At 44.5% G+C, this 23,457-nt stretch overlaps 1 protein-coding gene across 1 annotated transcript in view; it reads right to left on the bottom strand.

Moving 5' to 3' along the window:
- Positions 1 to 19,421, bottom strand: part of PIWIL4 (piwi like RNA-mediated gene silencing 4) — a 42,473-nt gene extending 23,052 nt beyond the window's left edge. The window contains exons 1-8 of the mRNA XM_059710972.1: positions 19,272 to 19,421; positions 18,033 to 18,111; positions 14,946 to 15,077; positions 12,386 to 12,600; positions 10,030 to 10,151; positions 8,398 to 8,478; positions 6,549 to 6,746; positions 3,931 to 4,042 (exon numbers count right to left, since the gene is read on the bottom strand). Coding sequence (XP_059566955.1) covers positions 3,931 to 4,042; positions 6,549 to 6,746; positions 8,398 to 8,478; positions 10,030 to 10,151; positions 12,386 to 12,600; positions 14,946 to 15,077; positions 18,033 to 18,111; positions 19,272 to 19,358 — 1,026 coding nt within the window. The 5' untranslated portion in view covers positions 19,359 to 19,421. The remainder of the gene's footprint in view (positions 1 to 3,930; positions 4,043 to 6,548; positions 6,747 to 8,397; positions 8,479 to 10,029; positions 10,152 to 12,385; positions 12,601 to 14,945; positions 15,078 to 18,032; positions 18,112 to 19,271) is intronic.
- Positions 19,422 to 23,457: the final 4,036 nt, after the last annotated feature.

Consider the following 23,457-nt stretch of genomic DNA (forward strand, 5'->3'; position numbering starts at 1 on the left):
AGTCCAGACGGCACCTTGAAGAAAATGTGGGGGGTGTAAGGACTCCTGGTAACAACCTGAACAAAGCTGGGACATGTTCCAGGAAGAGAGTATTCTGTGTGTGTGTGTGTGTGTCGTTTTGTTTTCTTTTTGTTTATTTACCTTCTAATTGTGGGGGAAGGGGGAAGATTCTATTTACCTGGAGCATGGCCAGAATTCTCCCCCCTATGCTAAGTCATAAGGTGAACTTTACCTTCTTCCTTGCTCCAATTTTCTTAGCCTATGAAAGTATCTTTTATGAGAAAATAAAATAGAGAAATACAAAAGCCAATTATCAACACGTCCTTCACTTTGAAAGTGGACTGCATCATAATTTCGTGTTCCTTTCCTGGACAGAGAGGAGGACATTCTAGGAAAAGGCACAATGTGTTTCTTTCCCTCCCTAATTACAAGATAAAGGTAGTGAACAAAACTCACTTCAGAGCAAGTGAGTGGGTTTTTACAATGCCTCCCTCTTCGGCATGTCACCGGTCCTGACATACATCTGCTCAAGGAAGAACCAACCTCACCACACAGAACAGAAACCCAAATGTCGCACACACTTTGTGTTCAACAAACACACGCACCCGGGAGCACATTTTATGCACAAGATGCCGAGTGAGGCACGAGGCCTCAGGGGTTAGCCAGGCGCCAGCCCTGTTCTAGAAGGAAGAGTGTTCTGGAAGCCGTGGGATACGTGGTACATGAGCTTGGAGAACAGCCGACTCTTCTGTGACTATGGCAGGAAGCAGAGGCAGAGAGGGCCTCACCAATGAGAGGACAGTGACCTTGAAGCTAGGATTTTACCTGCTGGCGAAGGAGAAAGGTACGGGGTGGCTTTCGGCAGATTTCTTTCCTGAACCTGAGCAAAAGCTGAGGAGCATTTAGTGGCAGCAAGTGGACTGGGCCACAGCAGCATGGGGTGCAGTGTGGGAACGCCTCGGGGCATGAGGCTGAAGCTGAGCTGAGACCAACTGTGTGATGCTAGAGATGACAAGGGGAGGCTGGGGGAAGGGGGCAGGGTCTCCTGTTTACCCAGCGCTCCCAAGGTGCAGGCACAATGTGCCAAATGCTCCGTGCGCACTGTCATCTCGCTCAGGGTTCACACCGCACCATGACGGCAGGCAGGTGACTCCCCTTACAGACGACACTTCACATTTCGTGACTTGCCCAAGGTTACACAGCTATGCCGGGGCCCCCTCATTCCAGGGCTAAGCTCTTAACCACAGTTCTGGGCAGTGCTCCAGAAAGCTCTCTGGTGGCAGTGAGGATGACGGTCCGTGAGGGGGGGAATCCGGAATTCCCCAGGGGGGGGGGATGAGAATCCGTGAGAGGTTCTGCACCGAGGTGTGAACCGGGCTGGGGAGGGCACGGGCTCCAGGGAGAGTTCAAGGAAGAAGGAGGCAGTGCAGTACTCATCTTGGTGACAACCGGAGGAGGTGAGGGTGAGGCAGAACAAGGAAGTCAATGATTTCCTGAGACGCAGAAATCCCAGGAAGAGCAGAAGTAAGACAGACAATGAATCCAGCACAAATTATGTTAGTTTGAGATGCCTGCAGGATGCTCATGCAAATATGGGCTGAAAATAGAGATGAGTGTGTAACTGAGAAATGAGGGCAAGGCAAAAATAGTGTGTTTGAGAGGTCTCAAAATACGAAGAACAAATCCTGTACAAGGGGACCATGAAGAATAATAGCATTTAAGGTTTGGCGGGGGAGGGGGGGGTGGCGGGAGGGTGGATCGGGGAACCGTCAAAAGAGGCTGAGAAAAACCCATCTGAACCCTCATGGAGAACCACCTGGGATGTGCCCCAGAGTCAAGGCGGGCAGGCCAGCCAGGCGGGCGTGGCCACTAGTGTCACATGCCACCAAAGGACCATTAGGATGAGAGCAGTAGTGAATTTGACCTTTAAAGAGCTATTTCTGAGGCAGAGTAGTAAGAGGCTAGGGAGACTCCTTCACAAATAGAATAAGGGAAACTGAGACAAAATAATTAATCAAGGCGAATAACTGAGCCATTTACAGCTCAAACTGAATCACAAGGTTTCATCTTCCCTCACCAGGGACACTTAGGATCAAAAGGTTTACACAGGTCAGACCATCCCCGGGCAGACGGGCCTTGGTCCCAGTCCCTCTTTGATGACTTTATTTGAAAAGAAAACTAATCAGAAAATAACCCTGATGCCTCCGTTAGCACATTTTGGTGAATCAACATACCGAAGGACACACCTGGAAAGCTAATGAATATTCTATTGAGACTCCCCCCCCCCATTCCCCACCCCCCCCACTAGGATTCCCACTGGCCAAAAAAAGAAAAAAGCCACAAGACAAAGGAGCCACAGCCCGCCCATGCCTTGTATCTCTGCTCTCTTTTTCATAAACTCTAGGGTCCCCACGAGACTTGCAACCTGGGGAGCAGTGAGCAGACCTCAAGTCCTGAGGTTGCTGAACCCAGGTGCCATCTGACTCCTTGGTCAGACACCTGGTGCCATTCTCACCGTCACCAACAAAAGCAGCCCACCTGGGCTCATTTCTTTCCTATAATATTTCTAAGAAGCCAAAGCAGCCCCATGTAGGCTCTCTCCTGTTGCTTCTGCCATCCTAAGTCCTTCCTTCATTCCACTGTCCCCAGCTGTAATAAACGTACTCTCAAAATCACCTGGACTCCTCAGTGAAATCTTTCCTGCATGACGTCAGGAACCCACACACTACAGGACGGCCCCAGGCAAACCCACCCCAGCCTGCAGGGTCTTCAGGGAAGAAGAACTGAAGAGGTGCTTGGAGCTAATGCAGGTGACTTTCTAAAGAAATTAGCTAAGGAAGAAAAGGAGACCGCTTTTCTTGGAGGTGCGGAGAAGTCAAGGAAAGGATGTTGCTTTGTGTTTTTTGTTTTTCAGAACATCTGTGAGGTTTCTCAGACTCCCTGGAATAGGACTGTCCATTAAAGAGAAGGAGCCTCTGAAGAGAACCGTTGGTGGAGGTGGGGGCAGGGGTGACTGTGATCCTTGTGAATCAGGCTTCCAGAGGCAGCAGGAGATTCCATCAGAAAACGTTTGAGTACCTACTAGGTGCAAGGCACGGTGCTAGCCGCCGGCATCCAGAAATACAGGGCTCAAAGTCCAGAAGGGGAGCCGGACCGTTCACATCCTACCTGTAATGACCTGCTGTGGCTAAGTGCAGGGAGGGGGGCCATGGGGAAAGCTTCCGGGGGCTCCCCTAACACTTGACAGCTGAGCTGAGTATTGAAGGGTGTGTAGTGGTTGGCTGACTGCGAAGGTGTGTCCAGGAAGAGGAAGCAACGTGTGTGAAAATGCCCAGGAGAGTCACCACAGACCATGTGAAGGGAATGGGAGTGGTAAGGGAAGAAGCTCAACAGGCAGGGAAAGGTCATATTATAAAGGGTCTTGGGAATTCTGCCCAGGAGCCCCTAAGGCAATGGGGAGCCATAAAAATATTTTAGGCGGGGAAGTGACATTATCAGATATGCTTTTAAGGGCAATTGCTCAGCCTCCAGGAAGAAGGACAATAAAAGACAGGATGAGGGTCTGGGCCAAGCCAAGAGCGACAGGGATGGAGAAGGGACAAGTCAGAGAATCATGCTGGAGGCAGACTCAGCCTGGCCATCTGAGGAACCTGTTGGACGTGGAATGACAGAGGGAGAGTTCTCTAAGCCAGTGGTTCTCAACCTTCTGGCCCTTTAAATACAGTCCCTCATGTTGTGACCCAACCATAAAATTATTTTCGTTGCTACTTCATAACTGTAATGTTGCTACTGTTATGAATCGTAATGTAAATATCTGATATGCAGGATGGTCTTAGGTGACCCCTCTGAAAGGGTCGTTCGACCGCCAAAGGGGTCGCGACCCACAGGTTGAGAACCGCTGCGAGGGAGATGAGGGGAACAGAGTCCTACCTGCTTGTAGTAGTCCACGTAGGTGATCTCCGTGCCGTCCCGCCTCTGGAAGGAGTGTGTGGGCTTCACCGACCAGTCAATGTCGTCAACGCGATAGGTTCGGTTATTGTATCTGGTAAATGCCAGAAGTCTTAAAATTTATTTCAAATCATGTAATGTAAGCAGCAGTTCCACTACACTTTTAATTCAAAGAATTAGACTCCAGAATTTCACGAATATGAGAGTAACACAAAAATAGTCACTTTAAAACAAGTGATCAGCTCTTATCTGCAAAGAGTAGTAATTAACTCTTCACGCTACAGGGCTGCCTCTGTATTCCAACAGAGCTGGTGGAAAACTTGTTAGACCACAAACTGTTTTTCTCACTGACAGACACTCTGACTTCCGGTAAATCATTGATAAATGTTGGGAGGCCAACCATTGTTCAAAACTTTCCCATCAGCGTCCAGTGTCACACAGATTTTTTTTTTTTTTTGAGCCCCTAGATAACTTTTGTTTTTCTTTTTTTAAAAAATTTTTTAAAATTTATTTGAGAGAGAAAGGAAGGGAGAGGGGGAGAGAAAGAAACATCCATGAGAAAGAAACATTGATGGGCTGCCTCCTGCATGCCCCGTACTAGGAATCGAGCCTGCAACCCACGCAGGACCCCTGACCTGGAATCAAACCTGCAAACTCTTGGTGCATGGGATGATGCTCAACCAACTGAGCCACACTAGCCGGGCCCTAGATAGATTTTCTGATTAAACAAACAAACAAACCACCGAAAACACACACACACACACACACACACACACACACACACACACACGCACGAAGAGGGTTGATGAACCACTGGATTCTGGGATGCCACTCTATCTTCCATCTAGGGTTGGCCCTCGGCAAAAATGCAAAGCAGGTAAGCTATGATCACTCTAAGCTTTTGTCCCCTTCAGGCTGTGTGGCTGGAATATCTCTTCCTTACCTTGCCGGGTGACTTTAAATCAGTGAGACAAACCAATCAGGAAGCTCAAGATAGGAGAAGAAGGAGGCCTTCTCACCCCAGGTAGTGTGGAATCTAACCAGACCCACCTCTAAACCAGAAAAACAAGAGCCTGACTAGGAGAAGGCCAGCAGGTCCTCCGCAGGAAGTGTTGTGGATGAGCAACAATATGCGGAGAACTTTTGGGTACACAGGAAGCTATAGCATCTGCCCATGTGTGATTCAGTTCAAGGTGTATGAAGGCAAATTATGTACAGGCAAACTTGGAAGCTTGAAAGGTCTCAGCCTTAAAGACCTCACACTCTTCTAGAGAAGAGGACATGGGCCTAATATTGTATCCTATACTGTCATTAAATGAAATAAATGACAATGAAGAGGTGGCTATAAGCAATGTGCTATGAGAGCAGCACAGGGGAGGGCACTGAGGAATTCCAACTGGGCGGACAGGTGTTGGCAGTGACATTTGAGCTGGGCTTTGTGGAAGTATATTTAAAAGGCAGAATTAGCCTGGCTGGCGTGGCTCAGTGGTTGAGCGTCGTGGTTCCATCCCCGGTCAGGACACGTGCCCAGATTGTGGCCTTGGTGCCCAGATTGTGGCCTCGGTGCCCAGTGTGGGGCATGCAAGAGGCAGCTGATCAATGATTCTCTCTCATCAGTGATGTTTCTATCTCTCTCTCCTTCTACCCATTCAGGCCCATGTCAGACTGTGGACAGTCCAGAACGCCACTCAAGGAAGTCTGAGCTCTCGACAACTGAGAACAGCCAGGTCTTCTAAACAGATGGTGAACTGATCAGATCTGTGGTCAGGCCAATACCCTTGAGACAGGCCAGCAAACCAGGACAAGTGGAATAGGGAAGCTGAGATAGATAAACAGCCGAGCAATTTACAGCCACCTATTTTCCCTAACCAAAGACACTTAAGAGTAAATGGTTTACACTTTCCTTCCCAACCAGAGGGCAAATAGCTTAAATCACCCTGCTCAGGCAGACAGATGGCAGAAATCCAATTAGTGCCATCTGTGACAACCACACCCAAGGACAGATTAAGTTAAGGAAATAAATCTCAGTTTGGTGCATGAGCATCAAGCTGATGAATATTCTATTGAGATCCTCCCCAAGACTTCCTTAAACTCCCAGCCTTTAAAATCCCTCACAAAGGACTCAGGGTGCACGCTCCCTCCTGGAAGCATGCCCACGCCTTACCCTTCCCCTCTTCTTCCCTCTCAGACATTCATCTCCTGAACTCTAAGGGACCCCCAGGAGCCTTGCAACGAGGGGAGCAATGGGCCGTGGCAGCTAGTCCCGAGCTAGCCTCTGATCCTGTCTCCAAGACCCCCTTTTCTCTGACTGCTCAGTGAGCCAGAGCAGCCCTGCCCAGGCTCATTTCCCCACCTGTTCTCTCTCCTCTTGCTTCTTCCATCCCAAGCCCGTCCCTGCCTCACTGTCCCCAGCTTTAATAAATGCACTCTCAAAAACCACCTGGGCTTGTGTTGGGAAATCCTTCCTGCACAAGGCAAGAACCCACACATGAAAAGCCAGCCAGGTCCCTGTCCGGTCACACCTTGATGCTATTCCTGTTCCCAAATACCGTAAGTAATTCGTTCTCTGGGGAAAAGGTTATTTGAAAGCAGGCTCTCACCTTGTAAGGACAATGAGCCCAACCAGCTGTTTTTCGCACATCTGGGTGAAGCTGGACATGCCAGTTTGGTAGCAGAGAGCAGTCATGAATTCCAGAACAGTCTCATTCCGCAGGATTTTGTAACTCACATTAGCACTGAACAGGAGCTTGCTTTCAAAGTATGACACAGAAATGGCGAACCCCGGCCAAAGGGACAACCTTAAAAAAAAATTTAAAAATTGTGATATAAAAAAAAACCCAACACATTTTAAAATGGTGATTTGGCATTCCAATGCTCTAGGTTTTTATGAAATATTTTTTTTCTTTAGTCTAATTTTCTTCCATTTGCTGACTAAAACTTTAGATATTTCCAGCTGGAGTGTCTTTAAACACATATTTAAGGTAAAATATATTCCTGTACAGCAGGGCTTCTCAATCTTGACACTAGTGGTGTTGTGGACTGGATAGGTTTTTGTTAGGGGTCGTTCTGCGCATTGCAGGATGTTAGCATATCCTGGCCTCTGCCCACTAGGTGCCCCCCACATCCTCAGCTGCAACAACCCAAAATGTCTGTAGACATTGTCACATGTCCCCCGGGGGACAGAACTGCACCTGGCTGAGAATCACAGCATGAAAACGCCTGTGCTCCGAAGAGCACAGTGACTCGGTGGTGAAGACAGTGGAGAGACTTATAACCAAGGTCAGGAACTGATAGATACCACGTACAGACATACAAAAGAAACTGCAGCAGAGGCCACAGCTCCTCCCCACACTTGTGAACATTCTAGACTGAAGTCTTAAATATGAAAAAGTGACAAAATGGCATGAAAGAATAAACAAATTTTTTCTTAAATCATTTCCGTTTATATTTTGTGTACTTCAGTCACTGGGATACGAAGCCAGCCTTCACTCACTCCAGCCCAGTACACACTGGACCTGCGAGAATTTCTAATCCAGGTGGAAAGACAAGCGCTGGGGATGAACAGCAGGCCTTTTGTAGACCACGCTGCCACTCTGAATTAGCATACAGAAAGGCCCACCCTTTCCTCCGCCTGGCAGACACCCTGCCCACATTTCCAATCTTTATGTGCTTCCCCCTTTATTTACATATCTGCCCTGGGCTGCTGGTGGCCTCTGTCATCAGCTTGGCCACACAGTTTGGAGAGCAAAACACCCAGTGCAGGGCGGGGGGTAAGAGATCAACTGCATGCATATAAGCATAACCAATGGACATAAGACACTGGGGGGTAGGGGAGGCCAGGGGATTGTCAAGGGCGGGGGGCGGGGAAGGACACATATGTAATACCCTTTGTAATACTTTAAGCAATAAAAAATAATAATAATAAAACAAACAAAAAAAAACACCCAGTGAAGACACAGCTGAGCACTTTCTCTGCAGCGTCTACTCCCCAGGTTAGAGTGAACATTCTGCAGGCGTTCCTAACGGTTCTATCCTGCACTGGGTAGTTGAGTTGACTTGTTTGTCTGACCTCTGCTTACCCGATGATTTCATGTCAACCTCCCAGCCACGCTAACTTCCTGACAGCGAGAAAACAGAACACTAACCATGTGGTAAAGCATAATATAGCTTATTCCCCTTTCGTTATTACTTGTCACACAGAGAGCACTCAGTGTCTGAATTCTTTCTAGGATGTATGATCATGATCTAGCACACTAATGTAAGAAAACTGGCTGCTGGCTTCACGTGACCACTCCCCCATTCTATAAAAAACTTGAAATTTAAAAAAACACACATTACTTTCCATGCCATGGAGTCTCTCATAGGAGGCATAACAGTATAATATTGCATCGTAAATTATGGTGCTCACGTTATAACAATTTCAGAGTAACAGAATATAAATAAACCTACTTGTGCTGGGGAATTTCCACTGGCTCTGAAGGCTTATAGAAGTTCCGTCCAATTTGGTACATGGACAGTTTTTTCAAGATCCTGCAAGTATATATATATATTTTTTACTCTTTGGTAAACATCAGTGAATAAGAGTGTAATTCTAAGTTTTTACCCTTCCTGAACATAATGGTAAAAATAGGTAGAAAGTCAAGATCTTTTATAGCCTTGGGAAGTTCAGATACTAAAGTACATATGAGTGTGTACATATAAGAACGATAACTTCATATTTGAGAATGACATATGATTATCTGTCTGGACTTAACTGCAATGGTAAGTATGGGGCCACTGTAACAGTTCCGATGCTGGTTCTAACCTTCTGGTTAGCATGGATGGGGTGAGGCAGGCCATATTTGAAGGCTCTTCTGCCCCCCCCCCACCCCTGTTTTGAGGTGAGAAGGCTGTTTCTAAGGAGGCTGTTCCAGCTGTCCAGGTGCTGCCAAATAACACGGGTGCCTCTTCAGCAACTAATCCTGGTCCCCTCTGGGTTCTGCCACATCAACGCTCTGAGGCTGTCTGGCTCATGTGGGAAAGGTAACGGTTGGAAGTCAGAAACAGGGGCTCCAACTGCGTGATTCTGGTTGTAGATGTCACTGAGCCTCAGCCTTCTCATCTGTGAAGTGGGGGTTTTCATAGTACCTGCTTCAGGGCACTCGAGTGAGGATCAAGTAAGATCAACTACCAAGGAAAGAGCTTTCTAACTAGAAAGCACCTTCAAAATGTCAGCTGACTTAACAGAGTCCCCTCTCAGGAGGGTACACACAAGACTGGCTCCTGAAGGGCGTTACACGGCACTGAACTGAAGCCCAGGTAACATCTGAAGATGAGAAGCCTGACGAGAATGAGAAGATAATGTATCCACGCAGGGGGAGCTCCTTCGTGTGCCCCACTCAGCAAAACCCCAAACCGCCGTCGCCATCCTGTCTAGATTCAGTGTTGAGCAAAGAGCTCGAATCTTCGGCTAACAGATCACCTGGCTGTCCACACCGGCACCATGGGAAACAGCGGTTCGCCTGCTTTGTGTACCCACGTGCCACCGGGCAAGCTCGCTAACAACGTGCATTTTCAGATCCCACTCACGAAATCTGTTCCCTGGGTCCATTGAGGGGCAGGGACTCTGCGCGTCACCAAGCCCCACGCTACCCCTAATGACTCTGAAGTCAATGATCTGCATCCGTTTGAAGGACTGAGCAGCTTAGCCATCGCCTCCCTTCTGCCTGAGTGAGAGAGCAGATGGCAATGCTCTTTTATCAACTAGGAGAAAAACAACCCTTCGGCACTAACCCAGACATACACACCTTTTAAGAGGAGGAGGTGGAGGGTCCAGAAAAGGTAGAGAAGGGGAAAGGCACCCTCCCTGCTACCATGGGACATCACAACCCTGGAGTTCTGTCTCAGCTCAGGGAACACTGGACAACAGCTAGTGATGCCAGTTAGCTAGAGACACGAATACACGAAGGCACATGGGAAATGGCTCCAAGGATGGCGTTGTGGCTGGCAGATTGCCTACAAAATGGTTGATAACCTTAATCCCCAGGCTCCGTGCTGAAAGGCATCAGCCTGAATTAAATTCCCATTTAAGGCAACATTTACTTTTTGAAGATGATGCTGAAGACCTGGATGCACACGGGGGAGCTTGCCGGCAGTTCCCCGGTCAGAGTGACAGTCATCTTTACGGTCTCGCCTCTTCGAGTTTCACTTGACAATTCTGTGACCTGGGAAAAGAAGTACTTAATACGCACGCCACCGAATATCCCCAAGTGCGCAATGCGGCTGTGATGAAGCCGCCGCAACTTAACACAGGTTAACAAGAACACAGCTGCAGTTTACCTTCTGAGTAATAATGTCATCAACACGTTATGTCTGAAGGGGTTATTGTCTCTGTATCTTGCTAATTCTAGAAACGCAACACATCTCACTACTCTGTAACTTCTTAATGGAGAATCAAAACCAGGCTCAGGGTTCAAAGATTCTATCCAAAGTGAATTCCAGGGCAGTGGCTCTTGACTTTTTTGGGGGGTGCAGGTGGAGGTGGGAGAATGATTAGGTCACAAATTACTTTAAGAGTCTGATAAAAATCACAGTCATTCTTCCAAGAAAGTGCCACACATGTATATACCACAGTGATGTACATAATGTATCCGTTTTCAGGGAGTTCATGGATTTCAGAGTACCGCCTCTCAAAAGTTTATTCATAAAAGAGCTGAGAAGAAGAGAGGAAAAAAGCGAAGGACAGGATAGACAAGAGGGGCAGTAAATGTGGGGAAAGAGAAGAAAGTGGTGGAAACTTAAATAGACTAGAAATCTGATTTTGTTGATTTTGAAAGGTCTAGAGAAATCCCTAGGGCTCTAATAATCTGGAACAATGTTCTAACACTAAAATGAATGCATGAATAGGTTTCTACATCAGCTGTCCAACTAAAGTTAAAGTCCCTAAAACTAGACAGAGCTCTGTACAGATTTTAGGAATAAAAGAATAAACACACACAGAGAGAATAAACAAATCAGTCAACACAAATCAATGATTAAGGATTTTTCAGAAGGGTAAGCAATTGGAAGAGGTCAATTCACTTGTAAGCATGTATGTATTTTGCCCTAATTTTCTATAGTTAAAGTGTAGTTTTAACCACTTTTAGGTTGAACCAAGAATGTAGGGTAGGCTTAGCTCATTGCGTGGAAACAAAGAAAAGCAGGTTCTTTCCCAGGAGCTGAAATGTTTCATCGAGATGACTTCTTGCTTCAGATAAAATTGCAGAGAAAGCAGAGGTGGGGAGCTGCAGAAAGAGCTCACCCACGTGTGGGAGAAGTCTAGCAGTCAGCAGAGCTGAGGGGCTCCCACTGCCACAGGGTTCAGGACCAAGAATGAAGACAACAAAGGATGGTGACCTGGGTGCGTGGCTAGGATGGAGGGGCAGCAGACGGTTTCCCTATTAAAGCATACCTTTAAGACTGACACCAATGACTCATATTTCACATCATGGGACAAGTCATGAAATAAATCACAGTTTTAGAATCAGAGATTGATGTAACGTTATTAGGATACACGAGCACAACTGTGCAGGAGCAAAAAAAGATAGTAAATTTAAAGCCCTGAAGCCATAGGCCAAATGGTGTTTCTTACAGCCTTGCCTATTTGGGGAAAAGTTTTAAAAGGATGTCTATTTCACCTGGCCAGTGTGGCTCAGTTGGTTGAGCGTCGTCCCATGCACTAGGAGGTCACCAGGTTCTATTCCTGGTCAGGGCACATGCCCAGGTGCAGACTGGATACCCAGTAGATGTGGAGGCAGCTGATCATTGATTCTCTCTCATCATTGATGTTTCTATCTCAATCTCTCTCTCCCTTCCTCTCTCTGAAATCAATAAAAATATATTTCTAAAAAGATGCCTGTGTCACTCTAACCAGTTTGGCTCAGCGGATAGAGCATGGGTCTGGGGACCAAAGGGTCCTGGGTTCAATTCCAGTCAAGGGCATGTACCTTGGTGCAGGCTCCTCCCCCAGCCTGGACACTGGTCAGGGCACATGCTGGAGGCAACCAATCAATGTGTTTCTCTCACATCAATATTTCTCTCTGTCTTTTCCTCTCTTCCACTCTCCCTTAAAAAAATCAATGAAAAAATATCCTCAGGTGAGGATTAACATACAAACAACAAAAATGCCTATTTCAAGGAAAAATCACCTTAAAAAAAAGTAGTTGAAAAAGAAGTGTTTGTATTACAGCTCTTATTTTCAAAATGCCAGACCATCAATTTCCTAATTGGGAAATAAATTGCTGATGAGGTCTCAATTAGGAAGTCTTCTTGCTCTAGGCCATGGGAACAGGAAAGAAGAAAGGTGTGAAACAGTTATTCCAACTGTCAGGAAAATCAGCTGACCTCATAAATATAGATGGATGAGCATTAGTATATGTGCATGTGTGTGTGTATGTATTACAAAGTAACCATACTATACCCTTTCTTCTAGCTTTTCTGAGAGAAAAAGGATGACACCATCAAATGCCTTTGCTTTGTTGGAAAGTTCCTTCTGACTATACAGCAAAGCAATTCTCATGCTTCTAGATTCCAAATCCGGCATATATGTCACATGATACTGGTACAGCTTCCAGTCCTGGGGCAAATCTAAGCTAAAAAGATTTGTGACCAGTTTCACAGGTATTCCACTGGAACCTGAGGAAAAACAAATAAAAAACATTTTATAACAAAATAAAACAAAAAAATATCACCAAGTTGAGATTAATCACATCATTTAAAAATGTATTTGCATATTCATAGCTGTTTCTGTAAAGCCAGGATTCTTGCTCGGGTGACACAAGACAAGCTAATCACCTGCAGCCTGATAGCATTTATGGAGTCCTATAAACATAAGTTTGGGAATTAAAAAGGGATTCTGAGTTAAAAATGAGTTAAAACAAGCCTCATAAGAACATGCAAGCAGACCGGACATTCCTGTCCCTGGGAGAACAGAAGCATCTGAATTCAGCTACCCTCGAACTCCTTCCAAAGCCCTGATTCTGTGCAATTCAAATCAGGTCGACTGCTATTTTAGGATGCTGCTCTGGAATTATGCTGCTCTCAAATGGGGAAGACAGTGTTCAGTTCTTACCACGAATACAACCCCCAACCTCTTGGAAATCCAGGTAATCAAGTTAACTATACTTCTGGAAGTTCTCAATCAGTTCAATCAGTGGCTAGACCAGTGATGGCGAACCTTTTGAGCTCGGCGTGTCAGCATTTTGAAAAACCCTAACTTAACTCTGGTGCCGTGTCTCATATAGAAATTTTTTGATATCTGCAATCATAGTAAAACAAAGATTTATATTTTTGATATTTATTTTATATATTTAAATGCCATTTAACAAAGAAAAATCAACCAAAAAAATGAGTTCGTGTGTCACCTCTGACACGCGTGTCATAGGTTTGCCATCACTGGGCTAGACGCTCTGCAAATCCCAGAGAAGGCCCTTGGAGACTGAGGGCAGGAAGCGTTGTATCAAATGGGCACTATTTTGTTTTTCTCATGGAGGAAGGGGAAACATGAGCCCCCATGGTGGTAAGAAAGAAAAAGTAAAATGTGTGTTTCAGTATTTCCTCAGCTTCTGCCTGTGGCATAAATCTGTTAGGAGCAAGGGATTATTGTGTTATTTTAATTAAACAAAAGCTTCCTTCTGTTCTTCCAGATCCTGAAGAAATGATAACATATTTTAGCTGCTCATATTAATGGACCAAAGAGACATCATCCTAGAATGTCAAAGCTGGCAAGGTGCTTTGAGATCATCTACACCACGATTTGCAAACTAATCATGAGCTGTTAGTGCTGCAGCTATGAAAGCACATGGGGCAAACCCCGTGTCTTCTGAAAAGACTAGAACACAACAGAAGCGGAGCAGAGTGCCTTGCACATAGTTGGGACAAGCACTGGTTCACGAAACTTTGTTTCAATTATATGTGTGCACTTCTGGATAACAATACTAGTACATGCATTTCTTAGTTTGTTGCATGGTTTTAAAAAGTTTGAAAAAGGCCCCAGTCCGTTTGGCTCAGTGGAAAAGAGCGTCTGCCTGCAGACTGAAGGGTTCTGGGTTCGATTTTGATCAAGGGCACATGCCTGGGTCTCAGGCTTGATCCCCAGTAGGGGTGTGCAGGAGGCAGCCAACCAATGATTCTCTCTCATTGTTGATGTTTCTATCTCTCTCTCCCTTTCCCTTCCTCTCTGAAATTAATAAAGAAATATATTTTTTAGAAAAAAGTCTGCATCAAGGAGTCTTAACTTTTGGGAAGGAGTCACAAAGCCTTTGGAGAATCCAATGAAAACAACAGACCTATTTCCCTGAAAATGCATATGCCCACAATTCTGGGGCAATTTCTGGGATAAGAATTCCAGAAATAGGCAACACTTTACTTTTTCCACTCAAGTCCAGAAACGTTATTATTCTTGCACAGGAAAAGGGCTGGGAAAGAGACAAAACATCTTTTTAACTCCTATCTCAGTTGTAAGGAGAAAATCTTTTCCACAAGTGAAATGTCACTTTGGAGAAAATATTACTATTTCTATTAATAAAAGAGAGAATGGAGACTAAAACAACTGGTATCTAGATAATACCTTGAATATAGCAGATGTTCAATAAATATCTTTTAAGTTAACATATGAACTTATTTTATTTTATTAAATATATTTCTTTATTGATTTCAGAGAGGAAGGAAAAGGGAGAGAGAGATAGAAACATCAATGATGAGAGAGAGAATCGTTGATTGGCTGCCTTCTGCGCCGCCCCCCCCCCCGCAGCCTTCCCCCCCCCCCCCCCCCCCCCCGCCAACTGGGGATCGAGCCCGCAACCCAGGAATGTGCCCTTGACTGGAATCGAACCTGGGACCCTTCAGTCCAAAGACCAACACTCTATCCACTGAGCCAAACCGGCTAAGGCTGAACTTATTTATTTTAGATCTAAAAATTAAAATTCCTTAAGCAAGATTTGGTGACATTTAAAAAAATAAGTCACATGAAGACTAGGTACCTGTTTTGCTGTCTCTCACATGGGCCAGTTTCTCTCTGGTACAGACCCCCAAATCCATGACATCCGGGAAGATTTTCCCTCCTCTTTTCATGAGAGAGCATTCAGCATTGCTAGGAGATACAACATCTTTACCTAAAATATGAAGAGAACGCCATAAAAACTCATATTTTTTTAGTGATATTGTTTATAGCTACTATATAAAAAAAAGGCATCTACAACTAAAACTCAGATTTTTGTGGTTTTTAATAAAACTGGCCCACATTGCCCAAAACAATCATGACTATACAGAAGTCTTCAGCATAAAAATTAAAAATTGGGGACACCTGGCATGTTTTGTTAGAAATAACAGACCCTGAGTTAGTCCTACCTCATAATATTTTGGTCTGCTCTGAGTCCCCTCGTGGCTAAGCTCTATCTCCCAACATCCCACTCCACACCCACTGATGCTCTCCCTCCTTCAGCGCTCGTGTAACACCCGAAGACCAAGACTGTCCACACCAACTTCTGCACAGATTGGGGCGGAAGCTCTCATCGTTCCCAATCACAAGAAGAGAAATGCCCAGGACACTGCCATCAGTTTTTATGCTAGATCATTTCCTGGGGAATGCAAGCCAACATTTCATTCACCTTTGGGCATATTCCTCAGTCAGGTTCTAGGAAATATAAAATTAAAACCCAATGACTATTTTTTGTTAAAATGAGTACAAAGAGGTGTTGATTTTTAGATATTACTTGGGCTTTCTGAAGATAGCATGAAAATATAAAAAAAAAGACTATTCTCACAAAGCGATATGACTCATAGTGTGACAAATCTCTGACTTGACCACCAGCCTTTGATAGTATAACTCAGTGGTCGGCAAACTGTGGCTCGCGAGCCACCTGCGGCTCTTTGGCCCCTTGAGTGTGGCTCTTCCTAAGCCTTAGGAGTACCCTAATTAAGTTAATAACAATGTACCTACCTATATAGTTTAAGCTTAAAAAATTTGGCTCTCAGAAGAAATTTCAATCGTTGTACTGTTGATATTTGGCTCTGTTGACTAATGAGTTTGCCGACCACTGGTATAACTAAATGTAATACCCCAAACAGCACCATCACCTGCTCCCAAGTGTGGTCCATTCCTTTCTCAGTGGAGTCTGAGTCTACCCGGAAAAATATCAAAATTTATTTAATTTTTAAAGATTATCCCCACTAGATTATCCATAGCAATTCACTGATCATGGTTTCAAAAGATATTGGGTGGTTTCTAAAAATTCAATCTACCGCAGACTATCAGCTGCCAGGGGTGAGGGGGAGAGGGGAATGGGGATTCATGCGTACAGAGTTTCAGTTTTGCACGATGAAGAACGTCCTAGAGATGGATGGTGGCGATGGCTGCCACTGGACTGTACAATTAAAAATGCTCAAAATGCTTAATTTTGCATTATGTATATTTTACCACCATTTAAATAAATAAATAAAAATTCAATCTGCCCTCAAAAGATGAAGGGTTCCCATCACTTGGTAGCCACAAGAATGTGCAGCAGACATGGAGAGAAAGCCGCGAGAAGTTGGGGTAGGTTGGAATGTTGGCAGCAGCACTGCCTGAGAGCAGGTCTTCTGTGAGGGACCACGTGCACTTCTGTGGGTCCAAACCACAAAGGGCACTTGAGCAGGGCTAGGAAACCCGGCCGAGAACAAGAGAACCAGGCACAACATGGGTGGAACGGCTGAAGATCCTAAGAGTCTAAAATAGCAGTTCTCAACCTGTGGGTCGCGACCCCTTTGGCAGTCGAACACCCTTTCACAGGGGTCACCTAAGACCATCCTGCATATCAGATATTTACATTATGATTCATAACAGTAGCATCATTACAGTTATGAAGTAGCAACGAAAATAATTTTCTGGTTGGGTCACAACATGAGGAACTGTATTTAAAGGGCCAGAAGGTTGAGAACCACTGGTCTAGAAGAACCTAAGTGCTTAGAGAGTAGTACATGGTTATTAGCAACCAGTCACTTAACTTCATGGCCAGAGCAAGGGAGATGGCTAATAGACTGCAGCAGTGGTTATGAGCTGAATTGTGTATCCCCAAGTCCTAACCCAGCCTTGGGCAAACTACGGCCCCTTTGAAATGAATAAAACTAAAAAAAAAAAAAAGACCGTACCCTTTTATGTAATGATGTTTACTTTGAATTTATATTAGTTCACACAAACACTCCATCCATGCTTTTGTTCCGGCCCTCCGGTCCAGTTTAAGAACCCATTGTGGCCCTCGAGTCAAAAAGTTTGCCCACCCCTAACCCCTAATATTTCAGAATGTAACTGTATTTGGAGACAGGGTTTTTTAAGAGGTAGTTAAGTTAAAATGAGCTCATTAGAATGGACCCTAATCCAGTTTGACTGGTGTCCTTATAAGAAGGAATTAGGACACAGAAAAGGACAGAGGGAGGGCTATGTGAAAACACAGAGGGAAGACAGCCCAGCCATCTAAACCAAGGAGAGAGGCCTCAGAAGAAAGCAACCCTGCAAAACCCTTGATTTTGGACTTCCAGCCTCCAGAATTATGAAATGGTACATTTCTATTGTTTAACCCACCCAGTTTGTGGTACTTTGTCATGGCAACCTGGAGCGTGCCAACTCACACCGTGTGACAGCAGCTACCTGGAACAGCATGTTGACAAGCATCCTGAGGCCAAATCTGAATTTGCAGGGAAGAGAGCCACCATGAATGGTGGCACCTTCCACGGGTGGGGAAGGAAGAAGAGCAGTGGCAGTGGGCACTCGCGGTTTCCACTATCCTTGCAAACTGACACGTACATGTCGTAAAGAATTTTTTTAAAATTTGTGAAAAATTATTCAGTGGACAGACAGAATCTGAAAACTAGCATCCTGATGTCTGTAGATATCCGGCTGCTAAGCCCTGTCCGCAAATTCAGCGGCAAACTCTGCTTGGGACCCCCAAAGAAACACAACAAACACAGGGGATCCTTCCAGAAAAGGTGAACGGGACGCTCACGAAGAGACCCTGCTGCGGTGAGGCACGGGAGACTCACTCCTCTTCCCGTCAGATGGAGCGGAACTGAGTGGAACAGAATACTGCACTTACATTGCTGTGAAATCCTACTCGTTTCCTCGAAGCCGTTGTTGGACGATGCTTCATTGTCACTAAGATCAGCAGAGGCGGGCTAACGTGGGCCAAAAACAATGTTTGGTCATATTTGAGATATTAACTGATTAACCAAAAAGTTATTACAAAAATAAGAACTCTCTATGTCCTCAGTCATTAGTCAGCATGAGCTTAATGTCAACAGGTAAAATGCTTGAGGGATGATTCTAGAAATTGCCCCTCTAAAAGAATGGATAAGGACAAGCTATAGTACTCCCCACTCATCAACGTTTAGTACCAATTGTGACCCAGAAACAGCTTTTGGACGCTGGAGGTGTAAAGAGGTAGAGAAGAGACCCCTGAGTCAGGGAGCTAATCAGGGGGGAGGTGGTACCTATGAGCACCACCTCGAGCTTCCACGGCCCACAGCCGCGAGCCTCCAAGGTGAGCATGTTTGTAGCGAGAAAATAAATTGAGCCGGGGCAGCTCGCTCACCAGCTCAGGTGATGACCATCGTGAATAAACTTTTCCAAATTAGTTCATAAAATGGGTGAAGGGAACCACTCATAGTTTCTCTCTTAAAAAATATTCTCTTTTTCACAGTAACAGCTTCTCTTTGCCCAAAAAGAAATGTATCTCGGCCTGCTAAAACATGTAGGAAGTCAAGGGAAGCCCTTTTCGTGAGAGTAAAGGCATAATGACCAGACTACTCACTTGAAAACGTTTGAGTACGGCCTAAGAGATTGCTCCAAATACGAAAAGTATGTAGTAACATCACCCAGGAGTCGCTGATTTACTGGTGGGTTCATTCTAGTTGCCTAAGTCAAGCAAGGAGCCCTCCCCAAGGAGAATGCTCAAGAAACAATGGTTAAACCAAAACCACACCTGGGCGTGAGATCTCTTATTTTTATAAATGAATTAACAAGAGGAATCATATTAGATTACACGCCATATCATGGTACTACTGAAGGCACAGCCGTTTTTACCGAAAGACTTAATCCCAAATCAATTAATTAAAATTCAGAAAACGGCCAAGGACGCCATGCTTGCCTCCAATTTTTAGTCCTCTTCACTGGCCAAAATACCTGCGTTAATATCTTACTGAGATAAGACCCCAAAGGAAAAACTCAATGTTGAGAAAGAAGATGACCCGCTACTTCCTAGGAGGGAAGAAGAGCGCGTCCATGAAGGAGAAAGAGAAGAGAGAGCAAGACAATGCCAGGTAGGCCTTGTACACACCGTCGGGGAGGCCTGGAGGCACCCCACTGCCGCGGCACTGGGGCTGCGGGTGATGCCTCGCGCCCTAACGCGGGCACGTCCCGTCATGTTCCGGATGAGCCTAAGGTGACTTCCAAGGCAGCAACGCTTCAATTAGGGTCTTTCTCCCCCTTGGCAACAGCTTTTGGACGCTGGAGGTGTAAAGAGGTAGAGAAGAGACCCCTGAGTCAGGGAGCTAATCAGGGGGGAGGTGGTACCTATGAGCACCACCTCGAGCTTCCACGGCCCACAGCCGCGAGCCTCCAAGGTGAGCATGTTTGTAGCGAGAAAATAAATTGAGCCGGGGCAGCTCGCTCACCAGCTCAGGTGATGACCATCGTGAATGGGCTGCGACCATGGGCGGTGGAGGTGGTGGGTCTCATGCGTAGGTGGAGGGAGCGTGCACAACACGTGGAGTTCCGGCACAGTGAGGGTGGAGCAGCGTGTGGGGGTGGAGCAGCGTGCGGGGGGTGGAGCAGTGGGGGCGCGGAGGGGTCTGGGGTGAGGGGAGGCAGCTCTTGGGGTGGGGGAAGAAGCACACAGATGAAGGGCTGTAGCACAGGGGAGGTAGTAGGGGAGGGCTTGGACAGGGGCCCAGACTTTCACTTTCTTTCATCATTCCCCCCAAAATCTGGCATCATCCCGTCCTCTAGCTTTTGCCCATCCTGTGTGTTGAAGGTTGCAGCACACAGTTACGTTGTTCAGTGTGTATTTTCTGCTTGCACCTGCGGGATAGCTGTGACGTTTTCCCTTCTGTCGAGTGCTCACATACATTGATGTTTTTAAAACTGGGCTTCTCATGTTTTCCCTTGTGATTTGGAAGAGATTTTATCTGTTTTCTTTTTCTCTCTTTTTTTAAATCCTCACGTGGGGATATTTTTCCATTGATTTTTAGAAAGAGTGGAAGGGAGGGGAAGAGACAGAAAGAGAGAGAGAGAGATTGGTTGCCTCCTGCACACACCCGGACCAGGGCCAGGGATTCAGCCTGCAAACGAGGTAGGTACCCTTGACCAGAATCGAACCTGGGACCCTTCAGTCTACAGGCCAATGCTCTATCCACTGAGCTAAACCGGCTAGGGCTCTTTTTTCTTTTTAACATTGCAAATGTCTACTCCCAATCTATCACTTGTTAATTTTGACCATAAAATCCTTTATCCAACCAAAATCCTTAATTTTCACATAGTCAAATTTACCATTTTTAATTTTATGCTTTATAGGTGTTTATGAAAGAAAATTCTTCCTGCCCTAAGTTTACAAAAACATTGTATGACATTAAATGTCTCATACCCTTTAAGAATACACACACACACGAACATACGTATGCATATGATGTGAGGAAGGATCTAATTTTACCTCTTTAAAGTGAGCCATTTCCTCCCTGCCATCATCTATTAAACAGAGTATACTTTCTGTAATGGTTTGTGACAAATTCCTATACATACCTAGATCTGGTCTGTGCCTTCCATTTCTGCTCTGCACCAGTTCTTCAACACTTTTTATCATGATTTCTTTATAATATTCATAAAATCTGGCAGGGCGAGTCTTTTCCCCCCCATTATTTATTCAATTGTTTATTCAAATTTTTTAAAATTATTTATTCATAAATTGTATTCTTCCATATTAATTTTAAAATAAATTTGTCAAGCTTCTTTTAAAATCCTGCTCTATTTTTTTTTTTTTTTTTTTACAGAGAGGAAGGGAGAGAGAGTTAGAAACATCGATGAGAGAGAAACATCGATCAGCTGCCTCCTGCACACCCCCTACTGGGGATGTGCCCGCAACCAAGGTACATGCCCTTGACCGGAATCGAACCTGGGACCCTTGAGTCCGCAGGCTGACACTCTATCCACTGAGCCAAACCGTCAGGGCATTGCTCTATTTTTAATTGGCATTGTATGGAATCTATAAATTAATTTGGAAAGAACTGTCATCCTTACAATTTCTCCATTTATTCAAGTTCTCTTTAATAGCATTTAAATTTTTTTCATAAAAGTCTTGTGTATTATTTAATTTCTGGAAATTTTATCGTTTTTGCTATTACTGTGAACTGGATCTTGTTTTCATTATATTTTCTTACTGGTTATTTGTATAGACACATTATATTGATTTTTGTATGTTGATATTGTTTATCAAGTTTGCTGAACTCCTTCATTCTTATAGCTTGTCTTTTGATTTCATTGAGTTTGAATGTAGATGATCAGATCATCTATAAATAATAATTTGGGCCCTGGCTGGGTAGGGCAGTTGGTTAGTGTGTTGTCCTGATATGCCAAGGTTGTGGGTTCGATCCCCAGTCAGGGCACATACAAAAGTCAACCAATGCATAAGTGGAACAACAAATTGGTGTTTCTCTCTCCCATCCTCCCTCTCTAAAAAAATCACTAAATAAATAAATAAGAACCTTACCTTTTTAAAAAAAAAAAAATCATTTTATCTCATCCTTTCTTATTCTTATTTTTCTTATCATGTTGGTCAAGTTTTCCTGTACAATGTTGAAAGTTGCTGTGGTAGCTGGCATTCCTGTCTTCTTCCTGATTCCAAAGGAACTGTTTTGTTTGACGTTTGCTGTGAATATCTGGTTTACAGTGTTTATTATTTTAAGGAAGCTCCCCTCTATGCCTAGTTTTCGAAGATGATTTTAATCATAAGTATGTGTAGAACTTAATTAACTGCGCGGGTCTAACAAAAAGGTTGTGCTGAGGTTATAAAGGCACGCTACAGACAGTTCATGAGAGTATTTGGGGTCCATAAGAAGGGGCAATAAGTGGGCAAAATGTGGTAGATACAGAGAGTGGAATACTAGGCCAACAGTCACAAGGGATGACTTAGAGATACATTCAGCAACAAGAATAGATCTTCAACACATTGTGTTGGATGAAGAAAAAGCAACAAAGGATTGAGATCTATACTATGGCAAAATATCACATAAATTTTTAAAACTTAGGAACACATGTAACTGGGCATGTACTAATTTTTCTCAAGTAAACATACATTCAAGGATATCCTACAGACAACAAATTGAGTACCAATAGAAGGAAGAAAAATAAGAGTGGGAATGAGAGAAGGGAAAGGGAAAGCAAAATATAATACAGTATAGCTAGAACATGCACAGACCCATGAGACTAGTGTACCGTGAACTGAAGAATGTGATTCATTTAACTTCCTGGTTTGAGACCCTAAAATGAAATAAATATAATAGCTAATGTTTACTGAATACCTAGAGTACGCCTGGCTCTGGGGCAAACATTAATGTCCCCATTTTACAGTTGAGGAAATTGAAACTTAAGAAATTTAAGTGGCCAACCTAAGGTGTTACAGCTTTGTGTGGCAGAGCTGGGATTCCAACTCAGGTCTGTCCACCTGTAAAGCCCACACCATACTCCTTGTCTCCCTCCAAGGTGATATGCCTTACTTCAGGTACTGGCCAAATGCTGTGTTCTATACCTTGCTCTGCCTTCTGTTTAGTCCCCATCAGAAGTTCTTTGACCCTGAGGGCTGACAAATGCAAAAAGTAATGATGGCCTTGGGCAGAGGTGGCCAGTCTTGGACTTGGCTGAGTGAAGCTACTCAAATGAATGATACTTTATTTTAAAATGAATGAATCAGAGAGTTGGGGAGCGATCATAAACTGCTATTTAAAGAGGAGGGGCAGCTGGAAAATAATCTAGACAAGAAAGCCACTTTTGAAAATCCGTGCTTTGTTTCTGAGTAGATGAATAACCTTTATCCTTAAGTTCTCCGAATTTACCACCTCCTGGGAAATTTGACTTGTGGTTGATGAGACAGCTCTACAGAGTGACAGAATGGTTGAGAAAGTATATAAGTGACTTTAAACAGTGAGAACTTTTCAATTTTTCCAAATGTGCTCATTATAAAATCAGAAGTATCAATCATTTTCAAGCCTTATCTGCATTTTCCAATTCTCTGCTGTGATTACTGCAATGACATACCAATCAGTCACATTGTGCCCTCCACACATGATTTTTTTGTTGTTGTTGTGGGTTTTCTTACACAAATTTTCCTCTGTAACGTGTCTTCCTGAAAATAGTTATTTTTCTTCTTATTATTCTTTTTAAATTTAAATTCTTTATTGTTGAAAGTGTTACATATGTCTCCTTTTCCACACATGATTTTTAAAGGCACTTATATATTCCCTGTAATAGGGAGG

This window comes from Myotis daubentonii, chromosome 9 (genome assembly GCF_963259705.1).
Source record: "Myotis daubentonii chromosome 9, mMyoDau2.1, whole genome shotgun sequence".
NCBI classification, from domain to species: Eukaryota; Metazoa; Chordata; class Mammalia; order Chiroptera; family Vespertilionidae; genus Myotis; species Myotis daubentonii.